The 22,795-nt window shown below is 44.3% G+C and overlaps 1 protein-coding gene across 1 annotated transcript in view; it reads left to right on the forward strand.

Annotated features, from left to right (window-relative positions):
- Frmpd1 (FERM and PDZ domain containing 1) overlaps nucleotides 1-20,335 on the forward strand; it is an 82,991-nt gene extending 62,656 nt beyond the window's left edge. The window contains exons 6-16 of the mRNA XM_048337210.1: nucleotides 2,265-2,372; nucleotides 6,375-6,470; nucleotides 7,489-7,614; nucleotides 8,781-8,900; nucleotides 10,413-10,549; nucleotides 12,038-12,164; nucleotides 12,293-12,388; nucleotides 13,589-13,771; nucleotides 14,861-15,008; nucleotides 16,625-17,431; nucleotides 17,920-20,335. Coding sequence (XP_048193167.1) covers nucleotides 2,265-2,372; nucleotides 6,375-6,470; nucleotides 7,489-7,614; nucleotides 8,781-8,900; nucleotides 10,413-10,549; nucleotides 12,038-12,164; nucleotides 12,293-12,388; nucleotides 13,589-13,771; nucleotides 14,861-15,008; nucleotides 16,625-17,431; nucleotides 17,920-20,228 — 4,257 coding nt within the window. The 3' untranslated portion in view covers nucleotides 20,229-20,335. The remainder of the gene's footprint in view (nucleotides 1-2,264; nucleotides 2,373-6,374; nucleotides 6,471-7,488; nucleotides 7,615-8,780; nucleotides 8,901-10,412; nucleotides 10,550-12,037; nucleotides 12,165-12,292; nucleotides 12,389-13,588; nucleotides 13,772-14,860; nucleotides 15,009-16,624; nucleotides 17,432-17,919) is intronic.
- Nucleotides 20,336-22,795: the final 2,460 nt, after the last annotated feature.

Below are 22,795 nucleotides of genomic sequence, written 5' to 3' on the forward strand. Positions count from 1 at the left end.
TTTCGTGTTCATCCCTGTCAAGTCATGTTGCTTTGGCCCAGTGTTCTGACATGCTGTGATTTTATAGTCAGGGAACCTTGGAGCTGAAAGGCTCATCTGGGCAACTGCCAGCTGGAGTTATTCTCCCTTGGTACTGGGGAATCTCCTCCTCCCAAGTCTTCCTACTTCTTCTAGTTCTCAGCAAAGTCATTTTCTGTAGCATGTTCCTGTCTGGGCCTAACTGTTGCAGACTTACCCTTATCCAGGTGAGAGACAATGGTTGCCTCCTACAGATTCCTTCTCTCAGTCTCTCAGTTCTGCTGCTGGTTCTTTGTTCTTTTGAATATTTCAGCTGGTGAAGGTTGTATATATCGCTTTGACTACTCACAACTCTGTTCCCTTCAGCTCTTGACTGCTCTGCTTCCCCTACACCTTTTTTTTTTTTTTTGCTTTTTCTTGGTGATTTCCTGGTCTTTTGACTCATCGTTTCTCCTGCTTCACATGTTTCTTGTTCCCAGATGGCTCTTTTAGATTTTTCATTCCTTGATCTTTTCTCTCTGTTTCTGCAGCTGGATATCTGTTTTGAGTGTAGGTCACTAAGTTTTGAGTCCATGTAATGATTCTGCATCTGGCCTTTTCCACAGGGGGATAATAGGAGAGATTATCAAATACTTTGCAAGAATGAAGGAGTACCGCTAGATCCACAGGACCCTGACCTTCCAGTCTGGAATGTTATCTTCAAAAGAAAAGTGAACTTGGTTGGCTCTCACTTGTTCTTGGTAACTCTGTATTAGTCATTAGTGATCTGAAAGCTGTCTCAAAGCCCTTTCATCATCACTCTTGTCTTAGATTTTGCTGAGAGTTAATGACAAGCTTGCCAATACGTGCTTTCCTTTATCCTAAATATTCATTTTCTGGGAAACTTGATGTTTGACTGTCTTTAGACTCCACATATTTCTTCTCTTTTTTGATCTTGGGTAATGCTAGTTATATCTAATAGATCTAGATGCACTTGGTGTAGGAGTCTTTGATTCAAAGAAGACTGGTAATCTCATCACTAATTTTGGATCATAACTTCCTTTTCTCTGTTTCTTCTGTTCCTATTGATTGGAAGACCAGTCATTTCTTCTCTGGGAGCATTGCTATATCTCTTAATCCTACTAAATGTTGTGATGGTGATGGTGATTTTAATGCAACCTATTTATTTGAGGTACTGAATCGTAGTTATCTATACTATCACACCAAGGTTTTAGTTACCAATAAGATCACATCTTTTTGCATTAAAATTTCAGGGTCCTTTGTTCATTTAATGAACATCATGACATGGATGTGATGATATCCATGTCCATGAGCATTTCAGCAATTTAACCTTCCTGATTTCTGTTTCGTATCTCTTCCCTCGGCAATGCAGAACATGGCCCAGAGCATCATCTCAGGACTTATCTAGATATTCTAGATGCTGGAGTAAAGCACTGTCTAGACTACAGGGATATAGGATACCAGGCTGGGAGATAGTGTATTGAGATTTCATCCAAGATTACATCCTTTTGGTCTACATCATATAAAATTCTATGTGTTACAATCTGGCCTAATATGATATAGTCTAAGGACTTCTCCATATTATTTGTGTGAACTGATGATGAGTCTTTCTGCCTCTGGAGAAAAGAGGGTGCCATCCCCGTGAGAAGAGCAAAGAGATAAATGACAAATCACAGGGCTCAGAGCTTCAGGCAGCCCTGACATCTACACTGGATAGAGAGGGATGAAGACCTGGCCATGGTCTTTATTTTGCTTGGTTTGGTTTTGTACCAATAACTCCCCTGGTTTCCTTTAATAGGAATTTGTGTTTGAGATAGTTCTCCCAGATGTTAGGTAGCAGAATTTGGGCTGGAATTCAGGTCTTCTTTAAAGGTCAGCTTTCTTGTCATTATCATATCATTGCTGCCATTTTGAATATTCAACTTATGGAACACTTGAGAATGTGATCTGTGTTGGGAACCCTAGACTTTTTTAAAATTTTTATTTTTTTGTAAGGTGATGTACAGAGGGGTTACAGTTACATACATAATATAATGAGTACATTTCTTGTCATACTTGTAATCCCCTAGGAACCCTAGACTTTTAAAAAGATCTTTCCATGGAATGTTTCCCTTCCTTATTGGTGATCACTGAATCTATAACCACTGTCAAGGTGGCACAGGGAGTTTTTTTGTGTGTCTGTTTTGTTAAGAAATGAGAAGCTATGCATGCATCTTATGCACATACTGTCTGCTAATGTCTTTCAGGGAGTCCCCAAATCCTCCTTCCTGACTGAGGAGAAGAGGGCCAGGTTGAAGACCAACCCTGTGAAAGTACACTTTGCAGAAGAAGTGCTTGTCAGTGGACACAGCCAGGTATGTCACTGCTCAAGGACTGACGTTACTTTAGATGGTGATGAGCTGCCTGTGGCACATGATACACTGGAACTTTGCACAGAGGTCAAAAGGGAGGGCTGCCTCTTTGCTGGAGGCTTCGTGCCCTTTGTCAGTAAGATGCCTGCAGACAACCTGGCACAGTGGTTCACGTCTGTCATTTCAGCTATTCAGGAGGCAGAGATCAGGAAGAATGTGGCTCAAGGCTAGCTGGGAAAAAAAATACCAAGACTCTATCTTAATCAACAAGGTATGATAGTTCATATCTGTAATCCCAGCTATGCAGGAGGCATAAGTAATAAATATCTTGGCCTGTGGCCAGCCTGAACAAAAAAAAAACATGAGACTTTATCTGAAAAATATGTGTCTGGGTCAAGTGATGGAGGGCTTGCCTGGCAGACCCTGACTTCAAATCCTAGTACCATCAAAAAGAAAAAGAGTCTGGGAATATGGCCTAGTGGTAGAGTGCTTGCCTCATATACATGAAGCCCTGGGTTTTATTCCTCAGCACCAGAAAAAGCCAGAAGTGGCGCTGTGGCTCAAGAGGTAGAGTGCTAGCCTTGAGCAAAAAGAAGCCAGGGACAGTGCTCAGGCCCTGAGTTCAAGCCCCAGGACTGGCAAAAGAAATGCAAAAGTAAAAAAAGAAAAGATAAGAAGGAAAGAAGGAAGGGAGAGAGGAAGGGGGGAAGTAAGGAAGGAAAGAAAGAAAAAAGAAAAAGAAAAAGATGCCTATGCACTCTAGGCAAGGTTAGAGCTCTAGACTAATGTCTGATAGTTTGTGACTCTATTCTTTATCTCCATTTCTAGATTCCAGTGCTTAACTTCCCATGATGAATCTTCAATCTTATTATTCTCTCTGAAATAATATTGATGAGAGATGGAATAGAGTTAATTTTTTTAAGAGCCCATGATCTCTGGACCTCCATTATGTGTCCCATAGTTCTGGTGTATCTAATCCTTAATCAAATAATATCTGGCAAGGGAGGGATTCTAACAAAAGAACAAGAGAAAACAGTGTGATTAAGGGAACTAATTGCTAAGATCACACAGTCAGAACACACAAGTCTAGGACTGTGTGACTTCAGTTTTTATATTTTTCACTACAATATGAAGTCTAGTCCTTTTACATATAAAGACACCAAGGTTGATAGGAAGTGGAGTATCAAAAGACATATTTGTAAAGAGAAAATGTTGGCTAGAGTTTGATGTTTTTAATCTAAAGTGTTGGGTAAAGTGCTTATTTATTCATAATTTATACAATGGTTGATTACTATTGACTTTCTGAATTTAATAATTAGCATTAGATTTTGAAATTTTCCAGTCGAAGCTTGTCCTTATCTGGTCTTCTTGACATCCTAAGAGACAAGCAAATGATGACAGGGGTGGGGCTCCATGGCCATTTTAATGAAGGAATTAGTTCACATCTTGATCTTTTCCTTGCCTGCTGCCTACAAGAGCCCAAAGATCACCAAGACCTATTCTAGGAAGGTGCTAGTGCATTAATAATACCTAAGGAGGCTGGAAATGTGGCTTAGTGGTAGAGTGCTTGCCTAGCATGCATGAAGCCCTGGGTTAGATTCCTCAGTATCACATACACAGAAAAAGTCAGAAGTGGAGCTGTGACTCAAGTGGTAAAGTGCTAGCCTTGGAGGTAACAAACAGTACAAGAAATGTATCCAATGCCTAACGTATGAAACTGTAACCTCTCTGTACATCAGTTTGACAATAAAAATTTTAAAAAATAATTTTTCTAAGAGGAAAAAAAATAAAATAAAGTGCTAGCCTTGAGCAAATGAAGCTCAGGGACAATGCCCAGGACCTGAGTTCAAGCCCCAGGACTGGCAAAAAAAAAAAAAAAAAAAAAAGGCCAGAGATGCTATCAGTGAGCATTATTGTAATCTATGTGTCCATTTTTGTGAAAAGGGATTGAACTTTTTTTTTTTTTTTTTGGCTAGTCCTACGGCTTGAATTCAGGGCCTAGGCTCTGTCCCTGAGGTTCTTTAGCTCAAGGCTAAAGCACTCTACCACTTCAGTCACAGCACCACTTGTGGCTTTTTCTGTTTATGTGGTACTGAGGAATGGAACTCATCAAAGCTTCATGCATGCTAGGCAAGCACTCTACCACTAAGCTACATTCCCAGCCCAGGACTGAACCTCTTTAGCAGATTTACATTCAACGTGTGAATTCAAAAGGGAATATCAAAATCTAAAGACAAAGGATGAAAAGACGACTCCAAAAGCAATCCTTACAAAACCATTTGGTGTAAACCAACTGAACAATTCATGGGTGGAGAAGGAAAGGGAGAGGGGGGAGGGGGGAAATGAGGAAGGAGGTAACAAATTGTACAAGAAATGTACCCACTGCCTTATGTATGAAACTGTAATCCCTCTGTACATCACTTTGACAATAAATAAGTAATCATTTGGAAAAAAAAAAAAGTAAATACATAGTGAAGGGCAGTGGAGAGAAAATCAGCTCCCAAGGCAAGCAGAAAATAAGGGCTTTGAAGGTGTAGACCAGATCATCACAACTCCCCCTTCACTATTGTCTATGCTGAAAAGACCAGGTAAGGACAAGTTTAAGGCCTAAACCAGCTATAAAACTAGACTAGAGCCAGGCACTCCGTGGCTTATGCCTGTAATCCTAGCTACTCAGGAGGTTGAAATCTGAAATCATGGTTCAAAGCCAGCCTGTGGAAGAAAGTCTGTGAGATTTTTATCTCCAATTAACTACCAAAAAGACAGAAATGGAGCTGTGGCTCAAGTGGTAGAACACTAACCTTGGGCACAAAAGCTCAGGGACATAAAACCAAATAAAACCCTAGATATATCAGGGTACTGATGGGAAGAAGCACTTTAGAGGACTAGGGCTCTAAAAGGTTTCTCTGGGGTATCACACAGTCCCTGGCTCCCAGGGCAATTTTCAGGAGTCTCTGACAGACACACAAGGAAACAGAATGTCAGAGACAGCAAAGCCAGTGACCTGCCTAAGCATCCTCTCAAGTGTTTATAAGACAGCTGGGTGCTCGTGGCTCATGCCTGTAATCCTAGCTACTCCACTGGAAGCTGAGATCTAAGGATCACGGTTAGTGGATAAAGTAAGAACTGGAAGCAGTTCTAGTTCATATCTTGATGACCCTAGAATCTCTTCACTGGGTTTAAAGGACCCCCAGCCCCAAGGGCCCTTCTGACTTGTAGCTCAAAACATCCAAACAGGGCTGGGAATATGGCCTAGTGGTAGAGTGTTTGCCTTGCAATCACAAAGCACTGGGGTTGATTCCTCAGCACCACATATGTAGAGAAAGCCAGAAGTGGTGCCGTGGCTCAAGTTGTAGAGTGCTAGCCTTGAGCAAAAAGAAGCCAGGGACAGTGCTCAGGCTCTGAGTTCAAGCTCCACAACTGGCACAAAAACAACAAAGAGCAGCCTGTGTCTACCTTTCCCAACAAGTGGAGACCTGGCTAAACTGGGCTGATGATTGGGGTGAGTGGATTTTGTGAGATTTTACTATGGTGAATGCAGCAGCAAAATTGGGTGAAGGGAGAGTCCTAAACATTCCACCCTCTGTGCCAACTTCACAAGGTATAAGTCCCAGAACCTAAGAAGGGCCTTGTTTGAAGAGCATGCGTGCTGATCATCCACTTTGCCAAATTGCATCACAGAAGGGTGGCAGCCAGCAGAGCCCTGTCAGCTGATTGATGGTCATGAAATGTTGCCCAGGTTTATGCACCTTCAAGATGCTCAGGAAACAGGGTTCACTCTTCTCCACCTCCAACCTATCTAATGGTTCTCACATGCGTCCTGTGGCAAAGTGGGCTTATCTTTTGGAGAAATTCTCCAATGCTGAGAAGGCCTTTCCTGAGTGATGAAGTATGAGAGGCTCATCCTCTCCAAATCATAGAAGGCCAGGTGGCCACAGCCTGGCATAGCCAGGGGCTGGAAAGGTGTGTCGGGGACACAACACTTCTCTTGTGTCTTTCTTCCAGGGTAACTCTCTGCTATGTATGCCCAACGTGCTCAAGCTGTACTTGGAGAATGGACAGACCAAAGCTTTCAAGTTTGAGGCAAACACAACTGTGAAGGTATTTAGAGTAAACTTAAATTTCTTTCCCAGGAAAAAGGATCCCATAAATACCATCTGCTGAGCACCTGTGATGAACCACACCCTGAGTTAGCTCATTTATTTGCACAACTGCCCAGCAAGATGTTGTAGGGTGGGTTTTTGTTTATTTGTTTGTTTATTGGTTGGCTGTTTTTTGTGCCAGTCCTGGGGCTTGAACTCAGGGCTTGGGCACTGTCTGAACTTCTTTGGTTCAAGGCTAGCATTCTACCACTAGTGCCACAACTCCACTTCCAGCTTTTTCTAACTAGTTTATTGGAGATAGATAAGAGTCTCATGGGGGGTTGGGGAGACAGTAGAGACCAGGTCTTCGAAACAAAAAACTTCTTGTCAAATGGTATTTCCACAGGTTTGGGTCAGCAACTTTACATTATGTATCTAAAACCAAACAACTACTAAACATAAAAAGGTCTAAAATAGACCTATCAGTGGATCACAATAGCGCAACAGCTATGTACATATGATCATATAAGACAAGGATAAGCAAACTCTATTGTTGATGTTATATTTAAAGTTCTAGGTGAATTTCCTTTGGCGTATGCCACGTGGCTACTGTATACGATTTTGGTACACTGGGTATTGTATATATGCCTACCTGATCTAGGGAAGGGAAAGAAAAACGAGGGTGTAAGATATCACAAGATATGTGCTCACTGCCCTGTTATGTAACTGTACCCCTTTTGTACAACACCTTGTCAACAAAATTTAATTAATAAAAATAAAATAAAATAAAGAAAAAAAAAGAGTCTCATGGACTTTCCTGCTCAGGCTGACTTTGAACCATGATCCTCAGATCTCAGCCTCCTGAATAGGTAGGATTACAGGCATAAGCCACCAATGCCTGCTTTGGGTTTTTGTTGTTTGTTTGTGTGTTTGAAATTACTTATTACCAAGGAGGACATGAGGACTCAGGGAGGTGAAGGGGATCAGTGAGCATCTCCAGCTTCTCAGCTGACCCCATGCCCCTCTGTGCCTGCTAGGACATCATCCTCACGGTGAAGGAGAAGCTGTCCATCCGAAGTATCGAGTACTTTGCACTGGCCCTGGAAGAGCAGTACAGCATCTCAAGGCTGCACCTGCTACACGAGGAGGAGCTTATTGAGCAGGTGGGGAGCACGCCTGCCAATGGCAGAATGGGGCAAACAGAGGTCCATTCAGGAATTTATTGTACCAGCTTTTAAAAAAAATGGTTGTGGGACTTGAACTCAGGGCCTGGGCACTGTCCTTGAGCTTTTTTTTTTTTTCTCAAGGCTAGCGCTCTACCACTTTAAGCTGCAGTTCCACTTCCATGGTTTTTTTGGGGGGTGGCGGGGGGTGGGGCGCTAATTGGAGATAAGAGTCTCATGGACTTTCCTGCCTGGCCTGGCTTTGAATCACAGTCCTCAGATCTCAGTCTCAGATCAGAGCCACCAACGCCTGGTAGTTGTGCCAACTTTTTAAAGCCGAATGCAGGCTGAGTGCTGGTGGCTCGTGCCTGTAATCTTAGCTACTCAGGAGGTTGAGATCTGAGGATCACAATTCAAAGCCAGCCTGAGCAGGAAGTCTGTAAGACTTATCTCCAATAAACTGCTCAGAAAAAAACAGAAGTGGTGCTGTGACTCAAGTGGTAGGGCGCTAGCCTTGAGCAAAAGCAGCTCAAACAGTGCCCAGGTCCTGAATTCAAGCCTCAGGACTGGCAAAATAAATTAAAGCCAAGTACAGATCGGGTCAAAGATAGGTGGGAATTTGACACCTGGAAGAGGGTGGGCTTCGGAAGCAGGAGAGCAGGTGAGGAAGGATCACCTCTGTGAAGTCATTCTGAGTATCCCTCGTTGCTTCTGAATGCAAACTCCAGTCTTTTGCCTGTTAGAAGCTTTGCTGCTAGCAAATCCTTTTGTTATTACTTGTATTGTATTTATAGTGGGAAAGAAAAATGAATTCCTAAGATAGGATAAGTGGAGACATCAAAGGTGCTGAATGATATGCAGACTATATTGTTATCTGTTGGGAAGAAAACACACATATTGATGTAAATATATAGCTAGACCATCTCTGGAAGGGCACCTAAGAAACTGGAAAGAGGACTTGTGAGATAGCTCAGTGGGAAACCGACCCCTTTGAACCTTTTATGTTTTGTATGCATGGGAAAAGGCAAAGGTCTAATTGTCTTGAGAAACACTGAAATAGAACTGGGACTCTTTGATTGTCTTTCTTTTGTGAAGTTGTTTTTGTGGAAGAGCTGCAGGGGCAGAGGCAGTTACAAGATTAACAGTCTCTTCTTTACTCCTGGCAGGTGGTGGAAAGGGAGGAGGCTCATGACTCCCGCTGCCTCTTCAGGGTGTGTTTTCTTCCCAAGGACCCCCTGGACCTCCTGAAAGAAGATCCTGTGGCCTTTGAATATCTCTACTTGCAGGTAACTGGGATGATGGTGGTAGCCTCAGAAATGGCATGCTGGTGTGTGTGTGTGTGTGTGTGTGTGTGTGTGTGTGTGTGTGTGTGTATGTGTGTGAACTCAGGGCCTGGGCACTGTTCCTGAGCTATGCTTATGGCTAGCACTCAACCACTTGAGCCACAACTCCACTTCTGGATTTTTGGTGGTTAATTGGAAATAAAAATCTCACAGACTTTCCTACCTGGGCTGTCTTTGAATTATGATCCTCAGATCTCAACTTCCTGAGTAACTAGGATTACAGACATGAGCCACCTGTGCCTGATTAGGGCTTATCTTTCTCTGGAGAAAAATGGGCCTAGTTTTCCTTCAGATTCTTTTTTCTGCCACTGACTTGCTGTAATAGGACATTCGCAATATAATGATGAAATTTAGACCTAATCTTCAATGTGGATGATGTATTTCTGAATACCATTTAAGGATCATTATCACTTGCTTTTTTTTTTTTGGCCAGTCTTGGGCCTTGGACTCAGGGCCTGAGCACTGTCCCTGGTTTCTTTTTCTCAAGGCTAGCACTTTACCACTTGAGCCATAGCGCCACTTCTGGCCGTTTTCTATATATGTGGTGCTGGGGAATTGAACCCAGGTCTTCATGTATGCGAGGCAAGCACTCTTGCCACTAGGCCATATTCCCAGCCCATCACTTGCATTTTTATTGCTAACAAGGACTTTGGTGCATTAGAATCTCATTTTACAGATGATGAAACTGAATCTTGGAAAGGACATGCAGTGTTTGTGGGTCCTCAGTTAGTGGCAGAGTCACCTGATCTCTTGATTCCTCATCCTGATTCCCACCCCAACCCCCGCCCACCTTCTACCTCCTAATATAAGATTTACTATATTGCTTTTATCTGGACAAAAAATAATTAATTTTACAAAAGAAATAATTTAGGGCTGGGGATATAGCCTAGTGGCAAGAGTGCCTGCCTCGGATACATGAGGCCCTAGGTTCGGTTCCCCTAGCACCACATATACTGAAAACGGCCAGAAGCGGCGCTGTGGCTCAAGTGGCAGAGTGCTAGCCTTGAGCGGGAAGAAGCCAGGGACAGTGCTCAGGCCCTGAGTCCAAGGCCCAGGACTGGCCAAAAAAAAAAACAAACAAACAAAAAAAAAAAGAAATAATTTAGACTAGGTAGATTAACTTGTCCAAAGGCTTCCAGGAAATAGCAGTATCAGGACTTACTAATAATTGCAACAATATCACCAGCACTTTATGGTTATATATTACTGTATACCTCATACTTGCTTTCCTATGTATTATTTCATGTAAACCTCACAGAAGTCACACAAAGTAGATTTGACTATCTGCATTCAGCCATGGAAGATACCCAATGCTCAGAGAGTCTTTGTAACTTAACCAACGTCATACAGGCAAGAACTGTAAGAACCAGGCCTTTTACCGCCTTTCACCTGAGAGGTGCAGGGAACACAAGATGCCTGTTCTTGTGCCCAGCTTCTCTGTGTCATCTCTTCTAGAGCTGCAGCGATGTGCTCCAGGAGCGCTTCGCTATGGAAATGAAATGCAACTCTGCACTCAGGCTCGCAGCCCTGCACATCCAGGAGCGGATCTACGCATGTGCCCAGCCACAGAAGATCTCTTTGAAGTATATAGAGTAAGTGTCAGGGGACAGCAGCTGTGCTGCATCTGTGACTCTTGCTGGCCCATGGCCAAAATGGCCAAACTCCACAGAAAGCTGAGATGTATCCCTACCTACCCATCTGTCCTTTTCTTTTTACTCATTTACCTGTCCACTCTTTTCTACCAGCTTGGCTCCCCCAAATGTCAGAACCTGGCTGTTCTCTCTGGGTAGAACCCAACTCCAGATTGACTGACACAAAATTCCCCTTGTAAATTTCCAGTTCCTGGGAAGAAGTCTCCAGCAATCAGTTGACAACTTCAGTGTTAGGCATGTCCTTCTACGGACTGGAATGTCTTGGAAGTGAATTCTTTCTTGGGGATGAATTTTTTCTAATGCAACGACTATTGCATTAGACCCTCAACTAGAGCAAGTTGCAAGTCCCAGGATCCTAAAACCTCATGGTCATTAAAAATTTTTTATTGTTATTATAAAGATGATGTACAGAGATGGGTTATAGTTATGTAAGTCAAGTATTCTTTTTGGATAATATCATCCCTTCCCTCACTCTCTCACCTCATGTTTGTAGCTTAGAATTGCTCTGACTGTTTAACACTCAGGTTTGCAAACACCCCTTTTACTCCAATAGTATCAGCTATATCTTACCTGTGCATTAAAACTATATGTGATGGTGCTGGAGTTTGAATTCAAGGCCTTGTGCTTGCTCTGCTGGCACTCTATCACCTGAGCCATGGCTTAGCTTTTTGCTGATAAATTGGAGATGGAGCCAAGTGAACTCTTCTGCCTAGACTAGCATTAAACTTTGATTCTTCAGCTCTCAGTCTCCTGAGTAGCTAGGGTTACAGGTATGAGTCACCGTACCCAACCTACCAAATTTTAAAAATAGAACATACCCTAGGTCTGACGACTTGACTCAAATCTCTTAAGGAGTTGAGTCTGGGATGTTGTCTTTTAAACAACTTTTTGGGGATGGAGGGTTGAGGCTACTAAGCTAAGAACATTCTGGAGCTTATCCGTGGGGATTCACAGGTGCTCAGTGTTACTGCCCCACCAGAGCATTTGGGCTACAAATACATCTCAGTGTCTGGCATGTGCAAGAACTTGAGATTGATCTCAGCAAATCAAAGAAAAGAAAGCATGGTATATGTATACAATCATGTCACATGTTATCTGGAAAGATGGAGAACTCTGATTTAGATTAGTGAAATACCATACCACATCAGGAATAAGCTGCTCACAGGATCGTCAACTGTACTTGACATCTTGAATGGCTGCAGTGACTTTTGTGGAATGTATGTGATCTAGGTCTATGAGGAAAAAAAAATCAGTATCTATATATCTATATCCATCTATCTATCTATTATATATTTACTTCTTTTGGAGAAAGAGGCTTGTAATTGTCTCAAGGAAACATTAAGTACTGAATTAAACACAATCATGTTCTCTACTAGAATCAAGTAGACTGTTAAATAGGGCCTCCTTGTCTCCATTGTCTCATGACAGAAAAGACTGGGGAATAGAGAACTTTATATCTCCAACTTTACTCCGAAACATGAAGGGCAAAGACATCAAGAAAGCCATTAGCTACCACATGAAGAGGAACCAGACTTTGCTGGAACCCCGACAGAAGGTAATATCGTCTGCCAGCCCACCCGCTTGTCTATAGTGGAGCCCCAGGGAAAACATCCTCAACATAGCTTGGATTTTAGGCAAGTAATTAACTCCAATTCTAACAATAATTCTTTCTTTCAATTTAAGCAACTTATTTCTGCTGCTCAGCTACGTTTAAATTATCTACAGATCCTTGGGGAACTCAAGACGTATGGTGGGAAAATCTTTAATGCGACTTTAATGGTATGTATCAGAGATCCATGGGAGTCCCACTTGTATGGAACCTTAAAAGTTCTCTGTAAACCACTGGATGTTTTAGCCCCAAATGCTCAAGGATTCTACCATGTACTAGAATTATGCTACCTTGTTGCTAGTAATTGTAAGGTCTACCTCGGGGAGGGCTCCATGCAGATTCACCCCTACCTGTTTAAGTCTGTGCCCAGTATCTGAGTTACCTAGGTAACTGGCACACCTGGAGGCAGTCACCTCCTGCTTCTCTGAGGTCACATCTAATCCACCTGCTCAGATCTCCCACCTTTTCCTATATAATCCGGCTCAACATGATCCCTGTGCTCTTTCCTTTTCTCTCTTTCTCTCTTGCTCTTTTCTCTCTTTTTCCCTTCTTCCTTCCCTTCTGTCTCCCCTCGCCTCCATCTTGTATGGGCTGGCAGTTTGCTTTCCCCCCAATAAACTCCTTTCTGCCTGAACCATGTGGTGGGTTTCCTTTCTGGCAAACCTTACAGTAATTAAATAATAACTTTGTAATCACAGCTACTCAGGAGGCAAGATGCAGAAGAATCAAAAGTTCTAGGCCAGTCCAAGCAAGAGACAGAGAAAGAGTGAGTCATAGAGACAGATAGACACAGAGACAGAGAAAGATCAAAACAGAGACAGGAAGAGAAACAGAGAGAGACAGAGGGATGGGAGGAAGGGAGGGGGAGGGAACAAAAAAGAAAGGAAGGGAAGGTGAGGGGAGAGAAGGGAGGAGGGAGAAGCAGAATAAACGACATACTCATTGCTGCAAGAGAAGTACAAAAGAAGTGGTATGGGAACAACACCAAGCAAAAAGTTGTTTGAGGAGGCTGAGGCCAAGTAGATGCCTTCTACAGGCAACAGATTCTGGTGTAAGCTTTAAAAGGTGGGTCAATGTTTTACTTGGTTATAATGACAGAAGATTTCAAGAGGAATACATGAACAGGCGGGAAAGTACCAATTGTGTTTATGCAACAGTTATTAGTCCTCACTGGCAAGAGTCTTATGAGAGATCATTTTTTTTAATTTAGCTATAGACAGAGTGTACAATCAACATTAGTTTTGGGGAATGCTGATGAGGATCTAAAGTAGGAATCAAGGATTTGAAGAGTGAGATACCATTTCTTACATGTACAAAGTATTTTCACCAGCTTGCAAATGCAAACAAATTTCCCTTCTATCCTTCTGCAGCTACAGGATAGAGAATCCTACGTTGCCCTTCTGGTTGGAGCCAAGTATGGGATTAGCCAAATTATCAATAGCAAACTCAACATCATGTCTACACTGGCAGAGTTTGCCAGCATCAACCGCATCGAGTTGACAGAAGAGTCTGAGAAAGTGAGCATGGTCAAAGTGTATCTCCAGGACATTAAGGTAAAACAGCAGACTCTTCTGGATTGTTATAGGGTAGTTTATATGAGATTTTATTTATTTATTTATTTATTTATTTGTGCAAGTCCTGGGACTTGAACTCAGGGCCTGAGCACTGTCCCTGGCTTCTTTTTGCTTAAGGCTTGCACTCTACCACTTGAGCCATAGTGCCACTTCTGGATTTTATATATGTGTGTGTGTGTGTGTGTGTGTGTGTGTGTGTGTGTGTGTGTGTGTATAGTGCTGAGGAATCAAACCCAGGGCTTCATGTATGCAGGGCAAGCACTCTACCACTAAGCCATACTCCCAGCCCCATGAGTTTTAATAGTAATAAAGTCTACTCTTCTACATCTGCTTATAAGGATGACTTGTCCATCCTGTCCCATCTGATCAAAAATGGTATAATCCGAAGAGGGTCCCAGAAGGGGTTTGGGGTGTGTGTGTGTGTGTGTGTGTGTGTGTGTGTGTGTGTGTGTGTGTGTGTATGTGTGTAAGCTGAGGCTGAGTTGGACCATAGGCTTTCCTAGTGGAAAGCTCTAAACTAAAATTTCTTGAGTTCCTAGAGGTAGGTGAGTACCAAAATGGCTGCCTAAGGGTTGTAAGTGGTAGAAATTTAAATGGATATTCCAGGGTATTTCTTGAGCCTTTCTGGAAGATCCAGAATTTATCCTACTTTCCCATGGCTTAATTCAACATGCTCAAGAATGATGCTTTGTCTTTCTTATCATCTTCTTCTTCACTCTGCATTTGTCTTTACTTGTTTTCTTTTCCTGGGTCAAGTGTTAAAGGGTTCCCATTGTATGAATGAGCAGGGTAGAGTGTGAGGCTGGGGTAGAAGATAGAGAGGAGATACTGTATAGATGTGATAAGAGGAACTGACTGTGGTGTGTGTGTGTGTGTGTGTGTGTGTGTGTGTGTGTGTGTGTGTGTGTAAATGTGCATGTACCCATACTGTATTTGGGGTCTTATAGGTAAGAATATGGAGCACTACAAAGATTATGGCTAGATTTACATGGAATCTTCTTTTGACCTTACAAGGTCTTGTTGTCCCTTGGGCCTTCATAAGCAGAAAAGTTCTCCTTGCCTTCAAAGGTTTTGACATTGCTGCTGGAATCCAACAGTGCAAAAGACCTAGCCTGCCTGATTGCTGGGTACTACAGGCTGTTTGTTGACCCAATTAACACCATTTTCTTCTGGCCTGGAAATCGACAGCAAGTGCACCGAGTATCTGCTGAAGAAGGTAAGACTCTGAATCTTGCCCCAAAAGCACAGGCCCATTTCACTGGCCTTGTAAGAAAGGGCAGCCTAAATGGAGTGATGAATTGAGCTGAGCCAAGACTTCAACTGGATAAGAGATGGATACTTCTCCATCTATTTCCAAGTAAGCAGGACATAGTTGATAAATAACCAGAGACACTTTCTTTGTACCTGAAATTCTCCAAAAGCCCAGGAATGCTATAGAAAGTCTCTGATTTCCTTTAGCATTTCCTATAGTCTCTCTAAGACCCACTGTCTCTTATCCTTCCTTAGAAATAAGAAGCGATACATCTTCCTTCAGAAAGTAGATGATTTGGTTCCCTTCCATGCCTGTGCACTCTTGTCCATTATCTTGAATTACAATAGAAAATTCCAACTTGCATGTTTAGAAGAAAGAGTTATTGGAGGGTTTTTTTGTTGTTGTTGTTATGGTGCTTGAACTCAGCCTGGGCACTGTCCCTGAACATTTTTGCTCAAGGTTAGTGCTCTACTACTTGAGCCATAACTACACTTCAGGTTTTTCGGTGGTTAGTTGGTGATAAGAATCTCACACTTTCCTGCTCCAGCTGGCTTTGAACCACGACCCTAAGATCTCAGCCGCCTGAGTAGCTAGGATTCCAGCACCAAGCTGGAAGGTGGTTGTTGTTTCAAGGACTTGAAAATATATTCAGTAAGGAATGAGGAAATGAGATAGACAAGTTCCCAAGCCACATGCAATTTTCACCAGGCTTTTCTCCAATGATACATGTCCCCAGTGGTGTGCTGGTGATTGTTTAATGACTGTCTCTGCAGGGGAATAAACCATGACTTGAAACAGTTACTTGATTCAGTTGTATAAACACTCCCACCATGGCTGCCAGCATGATGTCATTATCATGTGGAGGTGGGAAGCGGTGTCAAGGCAGGCACCGTCATACCATGTTTCTTTCATGTGAATAAAATAAGCATAAATCATCTTCAGAGAACAGGCAGTCAGATGCAGTAAAATGCGACCATTCATTTTATCTGTGGAGATGGGTTCTAAAAACCCCTTTGGATAGAAGAATCCATAGATGTTCAAGTTCCTTCTTTCAACTGCTATTAGATGTATATAATCCATGCATATACTCCCATTTACTTGAAATCACCTCTAGATTACCTGATACATAGTTTTGCTGTACTGTTTAAGGGATGATAACAAGAAATAAGCCTGTCCATATGTTCAGTATAAGTGTACTTCCTCCCTCCCCCTCCCCAATTTTTTTTTGTGCCAGTCCTGGGGCTTCAACTCGGGGCCTGGGCATTGTTTCTGAGCTTCTTTTGCTCAAGGTTAGTGCTCTACCATTTGAGTCACAACTCTACTTCCAGCTTCTTTCTTCTTTTAGTGGGAAGTTGTTGTTGGAGATCAGGCTCTCATGGACTTTCCTACCAAGGCTGCCTTCAAACCATGATCCTCAGATCTCAGCCTCCTAAGTAGCTAGAATTACAGGCATGAGCCACCAGTGGCTGGCTTGGTTTTCCCTTTGGTCAGGAGCTGGTGAGGGAATGGACAGAAGGGCATGTAGGCACCTGCCCGTCCTGGGTGCTGGTTGGTAACTTGGGGTGCCTCCTGTGTTACAGGCTATGAGTCGAGAGCCTGCAGTGACTCAGAGGAGTCATCAGAAGTGGAATGTGTGCTGGAGTCTCTCTCTGACCAGCGCCTGGTAAAGTTGGGTCTCTGTAGAACATTTGCTAAAGATGAGCCACCTCCTGGGGACAGCTCCATGCCTGAGGTGACCAGGAAGGGCCCGAGTACCAGCGGGGCCAGCAGCATGACGGACAGTGTGGAATCTGAGGCATCAGACTCGGCCAACACGGAGAGCAGGGGCTGCAGGACCAGCGGCTCAAGCGAGTCCATAAATGCCCTGGAAGAGGATGACTTGGACACCTGCTCCTCCAGCAGGTCCGGCTTCTTCCACTTCAGCCCTCCAGGCTTCCAAGAGGGTCTGGATTGTGATAGCCAAGAAGAGAGGAGCAGGATTGAGACCAGCGGCTTCTTCTGCCTCCTAGACTTGGCAGAGAGTGTCACCCCTCAGTGCCAGAAGACAGAATGTCCCCAGGGCTTAGCTCCTGAGACTGGTAGCTGGGGAGCAGAGCTCAGCGTGAGCAAGCTGGACCCCAGGCTCTATGAGGACAGCCCGAGGGACTACTACAGCCTGTGCTCCAGAGTGTCCCCCGCCAGCCACCTGAGCGACAGTTCAGAGAGCACTGCTTCCCGGCAGGGTGGGGGCCCACCAGTGTGGGTCCAGCAAGGCTGGATAGAAGTGCAGCCTGGTACCACACCCGAAGGCCTGGCCCTGGCCCCAACTCTGGCCTTTGAGGATGGAAGTTCAGATGAGGAATACTTTGATGCGGCTGATAAGCTAACGCCACCAGACACTCTGGAAGGTAAGCCCTCCATTGCAGCCTCCAGAGGCCCCCAGCTCCTAAGGGCCCGGGGCTGAGCATGGAGGGGAAGACATATGAGCGACAAGGGTCCTTGTCTAAGCTAGAGGAGGCTGGTCTCAATTCTGTGGCGTGTGGCTTAAAGTGATAGCCTTGAGCAAAAGCATTCAAGGACAGTGCCCAAGCCCTGAGTTTAAGCCCCATGACTGACAAAGAGAAATTAATGATTATTATAATATTAGACTAGCAGACCATTGAGGAGATGTCATTCTCTGAGAATAAGTTTTAGGAACCCTGACCAAAACTCCAAAAAATGTTTATCACAATTATCCCCATCTTTCAGATGAGGAAACAGAGATCAAAACTGAGCTTGCCCAAGGTTACCCAGCTCAGCTAGAATTTTAATCCAGGCAAGCCCAAGTGTAGAACCCAAGCGCTATAGCTCTTTATTTTTCTGCTCTTATGTATTTTTTTCCTTTCTTGACTCCCAGGACCCAGAATTGCAGAACCCAGTGCCACAAGCTTGCAGAGTAAGACTAGCACTTGCAGCTCTGAAGACAACTCACATCTTGGGCCAGATGGAAGAGAGCCAAGCAGGAGGGGAGGGGTGAAGAAATATGCCAAGACCCTGAGGAAAAGGAGGTCCTTCCTGCAGACTGACTATACCTCTCAAGTCTCCTTTCCCCTGGTGCCATCAGCCTCCCTGGAAAGCATGGACGATGTGTGCTACTATGACAGGGAGCCCTACCTAACCCTTGGTGCACCCTCCCCAACTGTGTCCTCTCTACAGGACATGCAAAGTGAGCCAGGCCTCCTGGAGACCAAGGCCCTGGGGCTGCTGGCTTCCCTGCGGGAAACCAAGAGCAAAAACCCAGCCTCCAGGGTTATGGAGATGGAACCAGAAACCATGGAAACCAAGTCAGTCATTGACTCTCGAGTGTCGTCTATTTCTGCCATTCGCCTCCGGATTGATCTCAACAATAAGGACAGTCCTGAGGGGGCACCTTTGCCAGCCTCTGTTGACCCTTCCTCAGCTAGTGCTCCTCACTGTCCCAACCCAGGTTTTCTCAACCAAGAGGTTGCTCAGACAAAGTCTTTCCAAATCTTATCTCCATTTCAAGACCTGGACGCCACTGAGCCCCAAGAAGTAACCACAGAGCCTGGGGCCAGTGCCTTCCCCCTCTCCACTGCTGACCATAGCTCTGGCAATCCAAAGCTTCATAATATCTCTTTGGGAGACACAATGGAGCTGGGAGATGTCCAATTGGAAATGGGATCTGTTTTTACACATCAAGTGCAAGAAACTGCCTCCCAATACACAGAGCCTTTGTTGTCTCCTGGAGACCAGCCTAGAAGCTGTGAATGTGGGATGAACTCGGGAGAGATGGCCCCTGTCCTTACAGAAGAGGAGCAACAAGTGGGAAGTGAGAGCAAAGTTACAAACAAAAATAGTACTGACCTATTTCCGGGGAGACCTGGGAAAGAGTCCAGGGCCTCCAGAGGTGATGTGTCAGACTCTGTTCTGCAGGCTCTTGATGTGAATACCCCAGCTGGTGAAATAATCACTTTCTTCTTAGAGGCTCCTGGAACTGAGCAGACTCCTTCTCCTCTTCCCAGAAGCCTCCAAGGCCAAAGCAGTGAAGCCCACGCCCAAGCCTGCCAAGCCCAAGAAGAAAAACTGTTAACAGAGGTGGACTTAGACCCCGATTTCTTACTTGGAGAGCAGACTAGCTCATTAGTGTCTCCTCTAGAGGAAGTCAAGGCAGAGCCCCTTAACCACGGGGTAGGGGAAGATGCAGCATCGAGGGACACATCTCAGCAGGTGTGTTTAAACCCAGCACCTTCCCTGACAGAAGAGCCCCACCTGGAAGCTTCGAATCATTGCCAAGAACTGTCAGAGAGCAAAGACGACCCTTCTAGCATTTGCCTTCCTACTGAGAAACCGTTCCTGTGCTTTGTCTCAGAAAGCCATGCTGAAGCTGCTGCCAGTCTCACTAGGGCCGTGTCTCTGGGTTTTGCTGGTATGGATGAGGTGCTGGTCCCTGGCATGGGCATGGATCAATGCAGCTGCCAGTTCTCCTATGCCACATGCTTCCGTGGTCCACAGCCCGAGACAGAGGAAGAAGACAGGGGCGCGCAAGCACACTCCACCGCACCCCTCACCTCACCACCTCCTGCTGGGGGTCCCATGGTTCTGCCCTGGAGGGCTGCCCGGGCCCACAGCTGCAGCACTGCATCCCTGTCAAGGAAAATCCACATTTGGCCAGAGTACTGCTCCAGGGCATTGCAGCAGTTGAAAGCTACCCCCACCAGCACACCTGAGGGCTTCGTCCAACTCATGGAGAGCTTGCTGGAGATGCAAGACATTTTAGAAGCTTCTTGGGGGATTGGAAACAAGCATCCCCCAGAAAAATGCACCTGGCACTTTTCAGAAAGCCGGAACCGCCTGTGCATGGGCTCCCAGAAGCTCCTGTCAAGCTGTCAGCACGTGATCAGAATGGACCAGTCCCCCGAGGAGATGCAGGGTGCCGTGCGTGACACCTTCCAGCACCTCGTCCAGCTGGCGGGCCTATGCTTCCAGTTCACGGACTGCAGCCGCTGCTCTGCTCGGCACAGGGAGGCAGCTGGGAACCTGAGGGACGTGGTCTATACCTACTATCAGTTTGTAGAGGCTGCAAAATTGACCTGTGAGCGAGGTTACCACGACCTGAGTGTGAAACTCTTGGCCCGTCAGTGCACGGCCCTCACAGCTGCTGTGTTTTGTTTGACCCAGAAGTTTCGGGCTTCTACTGCCCTGTGAACAGATGAACTGCCCAGGTACTCCCTACCCTGCCTGGACCTCTCCAGCAAAGACCCTTCTAGTCCTTTACACAACCCCTTCAAATGTTTACTATATAAGTATTCAAATAAACTGCTGCTTAATCTTGGCCTGACTCATACAGTGGTGATAAATTCGGGTCAAAAATATGCACTTAAAAGCCAGGTGCTGGTGTCTCATGCCTGTATCCTGGCTACTCAAGAGGGTGAGAAGCCACTGTGGGTAAGAAAGCCCATGAGACTCTTATCTCCAATTAATTATCAAAAAAGCTGGAAGATCTGTGGCTCAAGTGGTAGAATGCTAGCATTGAGGGGAAAAAGCTCAGGAGCAGTGCCTAGACCTTGAGTTAGAGCCCTAGGACTAGCACACAAAAGAAAACAAAAATACACATGCATCATATGTACTTAACAAACCTTTATTTCCTTTGGGACAGGCCTGTAGTCAGAGCTTGAGAATTGCAACTGAGTAATGAAAGTCCCTCCTGTGATCACACTTATGGATCTTTTAGGCACTGATTAGTAGACGGTCATTAGTAATATGTGCACCAACATCCTCAGGGGTATGGGAACGAGAGGAACAGATTTTGTCCCCAAAACATGGGGGAGAAGGTGGGAAAAACTAAACCTGTTTTTGTCTTCTCACACTAATCTGTGAACACCTCTGCAAATAAGGGTAAACATGTGCGCTGTTTAGTAGATGCCACCAGGTGGCAGTAAGTTCCCAGGTTGCATGACCAACCACTTGCAGGTGTATGTATTTTATCTGAAATTGACTACACCCCTGTATTTTGTATTCGATATCTATTTTAAGTATACAAAAGGCAAGCATAAAAGCCCTAGGTTACACTTTGGTTTTTTTTGTTTTTGTTTTTTTTTTTTGGCCAGTCCTGGGCCTTGGACTCAGGGCCTGAGCACTGTCCCTGGCTTCTTCCCGCTCAAGGCTAGCTAGCACTCTGCCACTTGAGCCACAGTGCCGCTTCTGGCCGTTTTCTGTATATGTGGTGCTGGGGAATCGAACCTAGGGCCTCGCGTATCCGAGGCAGGCACTCTTGCCACTAGGCTATATCCCCAGCCCTACACTTTGTTTTTAAATAATAGTGTTATCACCAAAGAAACATATTGGATACCTTCTTCACTAACAGTATCAGTTGAGCCAGTTAAACCTAGTTAGCCACGATGGACCATAGACAAGCTTCTTAGTGTCATTGTTTCCTTCTGTAAATGAGGATACTAATACTTTCCACTTGACAGGATGTACTCAAACTAGTAAGTCTCAATAAATGATAAAACTCTCAACTCTAAAATTTTAAGGATGCCTCTCATAGTCCAAAACTCTCTTATTTTCTTTTCACACTTCGGGGAAATTGACATCAAAACTCTGGGACTGTCATTTGCCTTGGATTCTCTGTACACCTATACACATGTAGTTTAGGGGCTCACTTTGGGCCATTAAAGTCATCAAAGAATCCCTTTGCCTCACTGGTGTTTCTGAGCAGTTGTGAGCTCAATGCTGCTCCTTCTCCTGCAGAGGCTCTCTGATTTTTCCCTTATGTCTAGCAAAAGCAGGAACATGGAGTAAGAGTGTTAGTCACATATCTAAGCTCTCTCCACTCAGAAGCAAAGCAGTAATTGGGCAAAGAGAAGAAGAGCTACCTCTCCCGTGCCATTACAAGTTGCTTGTCAACTAGTAACTAGTGCATCATAAAAAGATAGAGAGAAGGAGGCTACCTACTCCATGAAGCAAGAAACAATTGCTTTTTGACTTAAACTTGTGCTCTTTCTTCATTTTCCCACCCACCATTGCATTGGTTGATTCATTTCTCTATGGAACACCCAAGCCTGATGCAGGATTATGGATATAAACAACCAGGTGAGAATTCTATTTTCAAGAGCTCATGGTAAAGATCAGATAACACCCGAAACAGAAACTTGACAATGTAAAGCACACTGTGCTCAGGACGACCAGGAAGAGAGAAGGTGCTGAGAAAGAAATCATTTTGACCAGAGAAGTAGCATAGTAAAAAGGCAAGGCTTACTGTAGAAGGGAACATGAATTGAAATTGGGTATGTAAGGAAGTATTTATTGAGTACCTACCATGTGTCGGACCCTAGATTTCATAGTAAGATTTAGAGGTCAAGAAAGGAGAAAAGTATTCTGTCAACAAATTTTTTTCTACAATGGCATTGGAAATACATCCATGAACCTGGCAGACACTTGCCAAGACAGAAGAAAAATACATTACTATCTAAGAGGTGATTTTTTAAAAAAAGAAACAAATGCCAAGACAGATAAGATGAGACAGGATGCTTAGAGTGACCAGGGAAGGGCTTTCTAAAGCAGCCATGGTGAAGGTAGGCCTAAAGAATAAGAGCCAGCCTCAGAAAACATGAGAGAAAAGGCAATAGTATGTGCAAAGGCCCTTTGTATAGTTGAAGCATTTCAAGACAGTGTAGAGGAAACATGACCAGCAAAAGGCGTAGTAGTAGTAGTAGTAGTAGTAGTAGTAGTAGTAGTAGTAGTAGATAAGGATGGAGGAAGCAGGTGGAACA

The sequence above is a fragment of the Perognathus longimembris genome, chromosome 1 (genome assembly GCF_023159225.1).
Source record: "Perognathus longimembris pacificus isolate PPM17 chromosome 1, ASM2315922v1, whole genome shotgun sequence".
Taxonomy (NCBI): domain Eukaryota; kingdom Metazoa; phylum Chordata; class Mammalia; order Rodentia; family Heteromyidae; genus Perognathus; species Perognathus longimembris.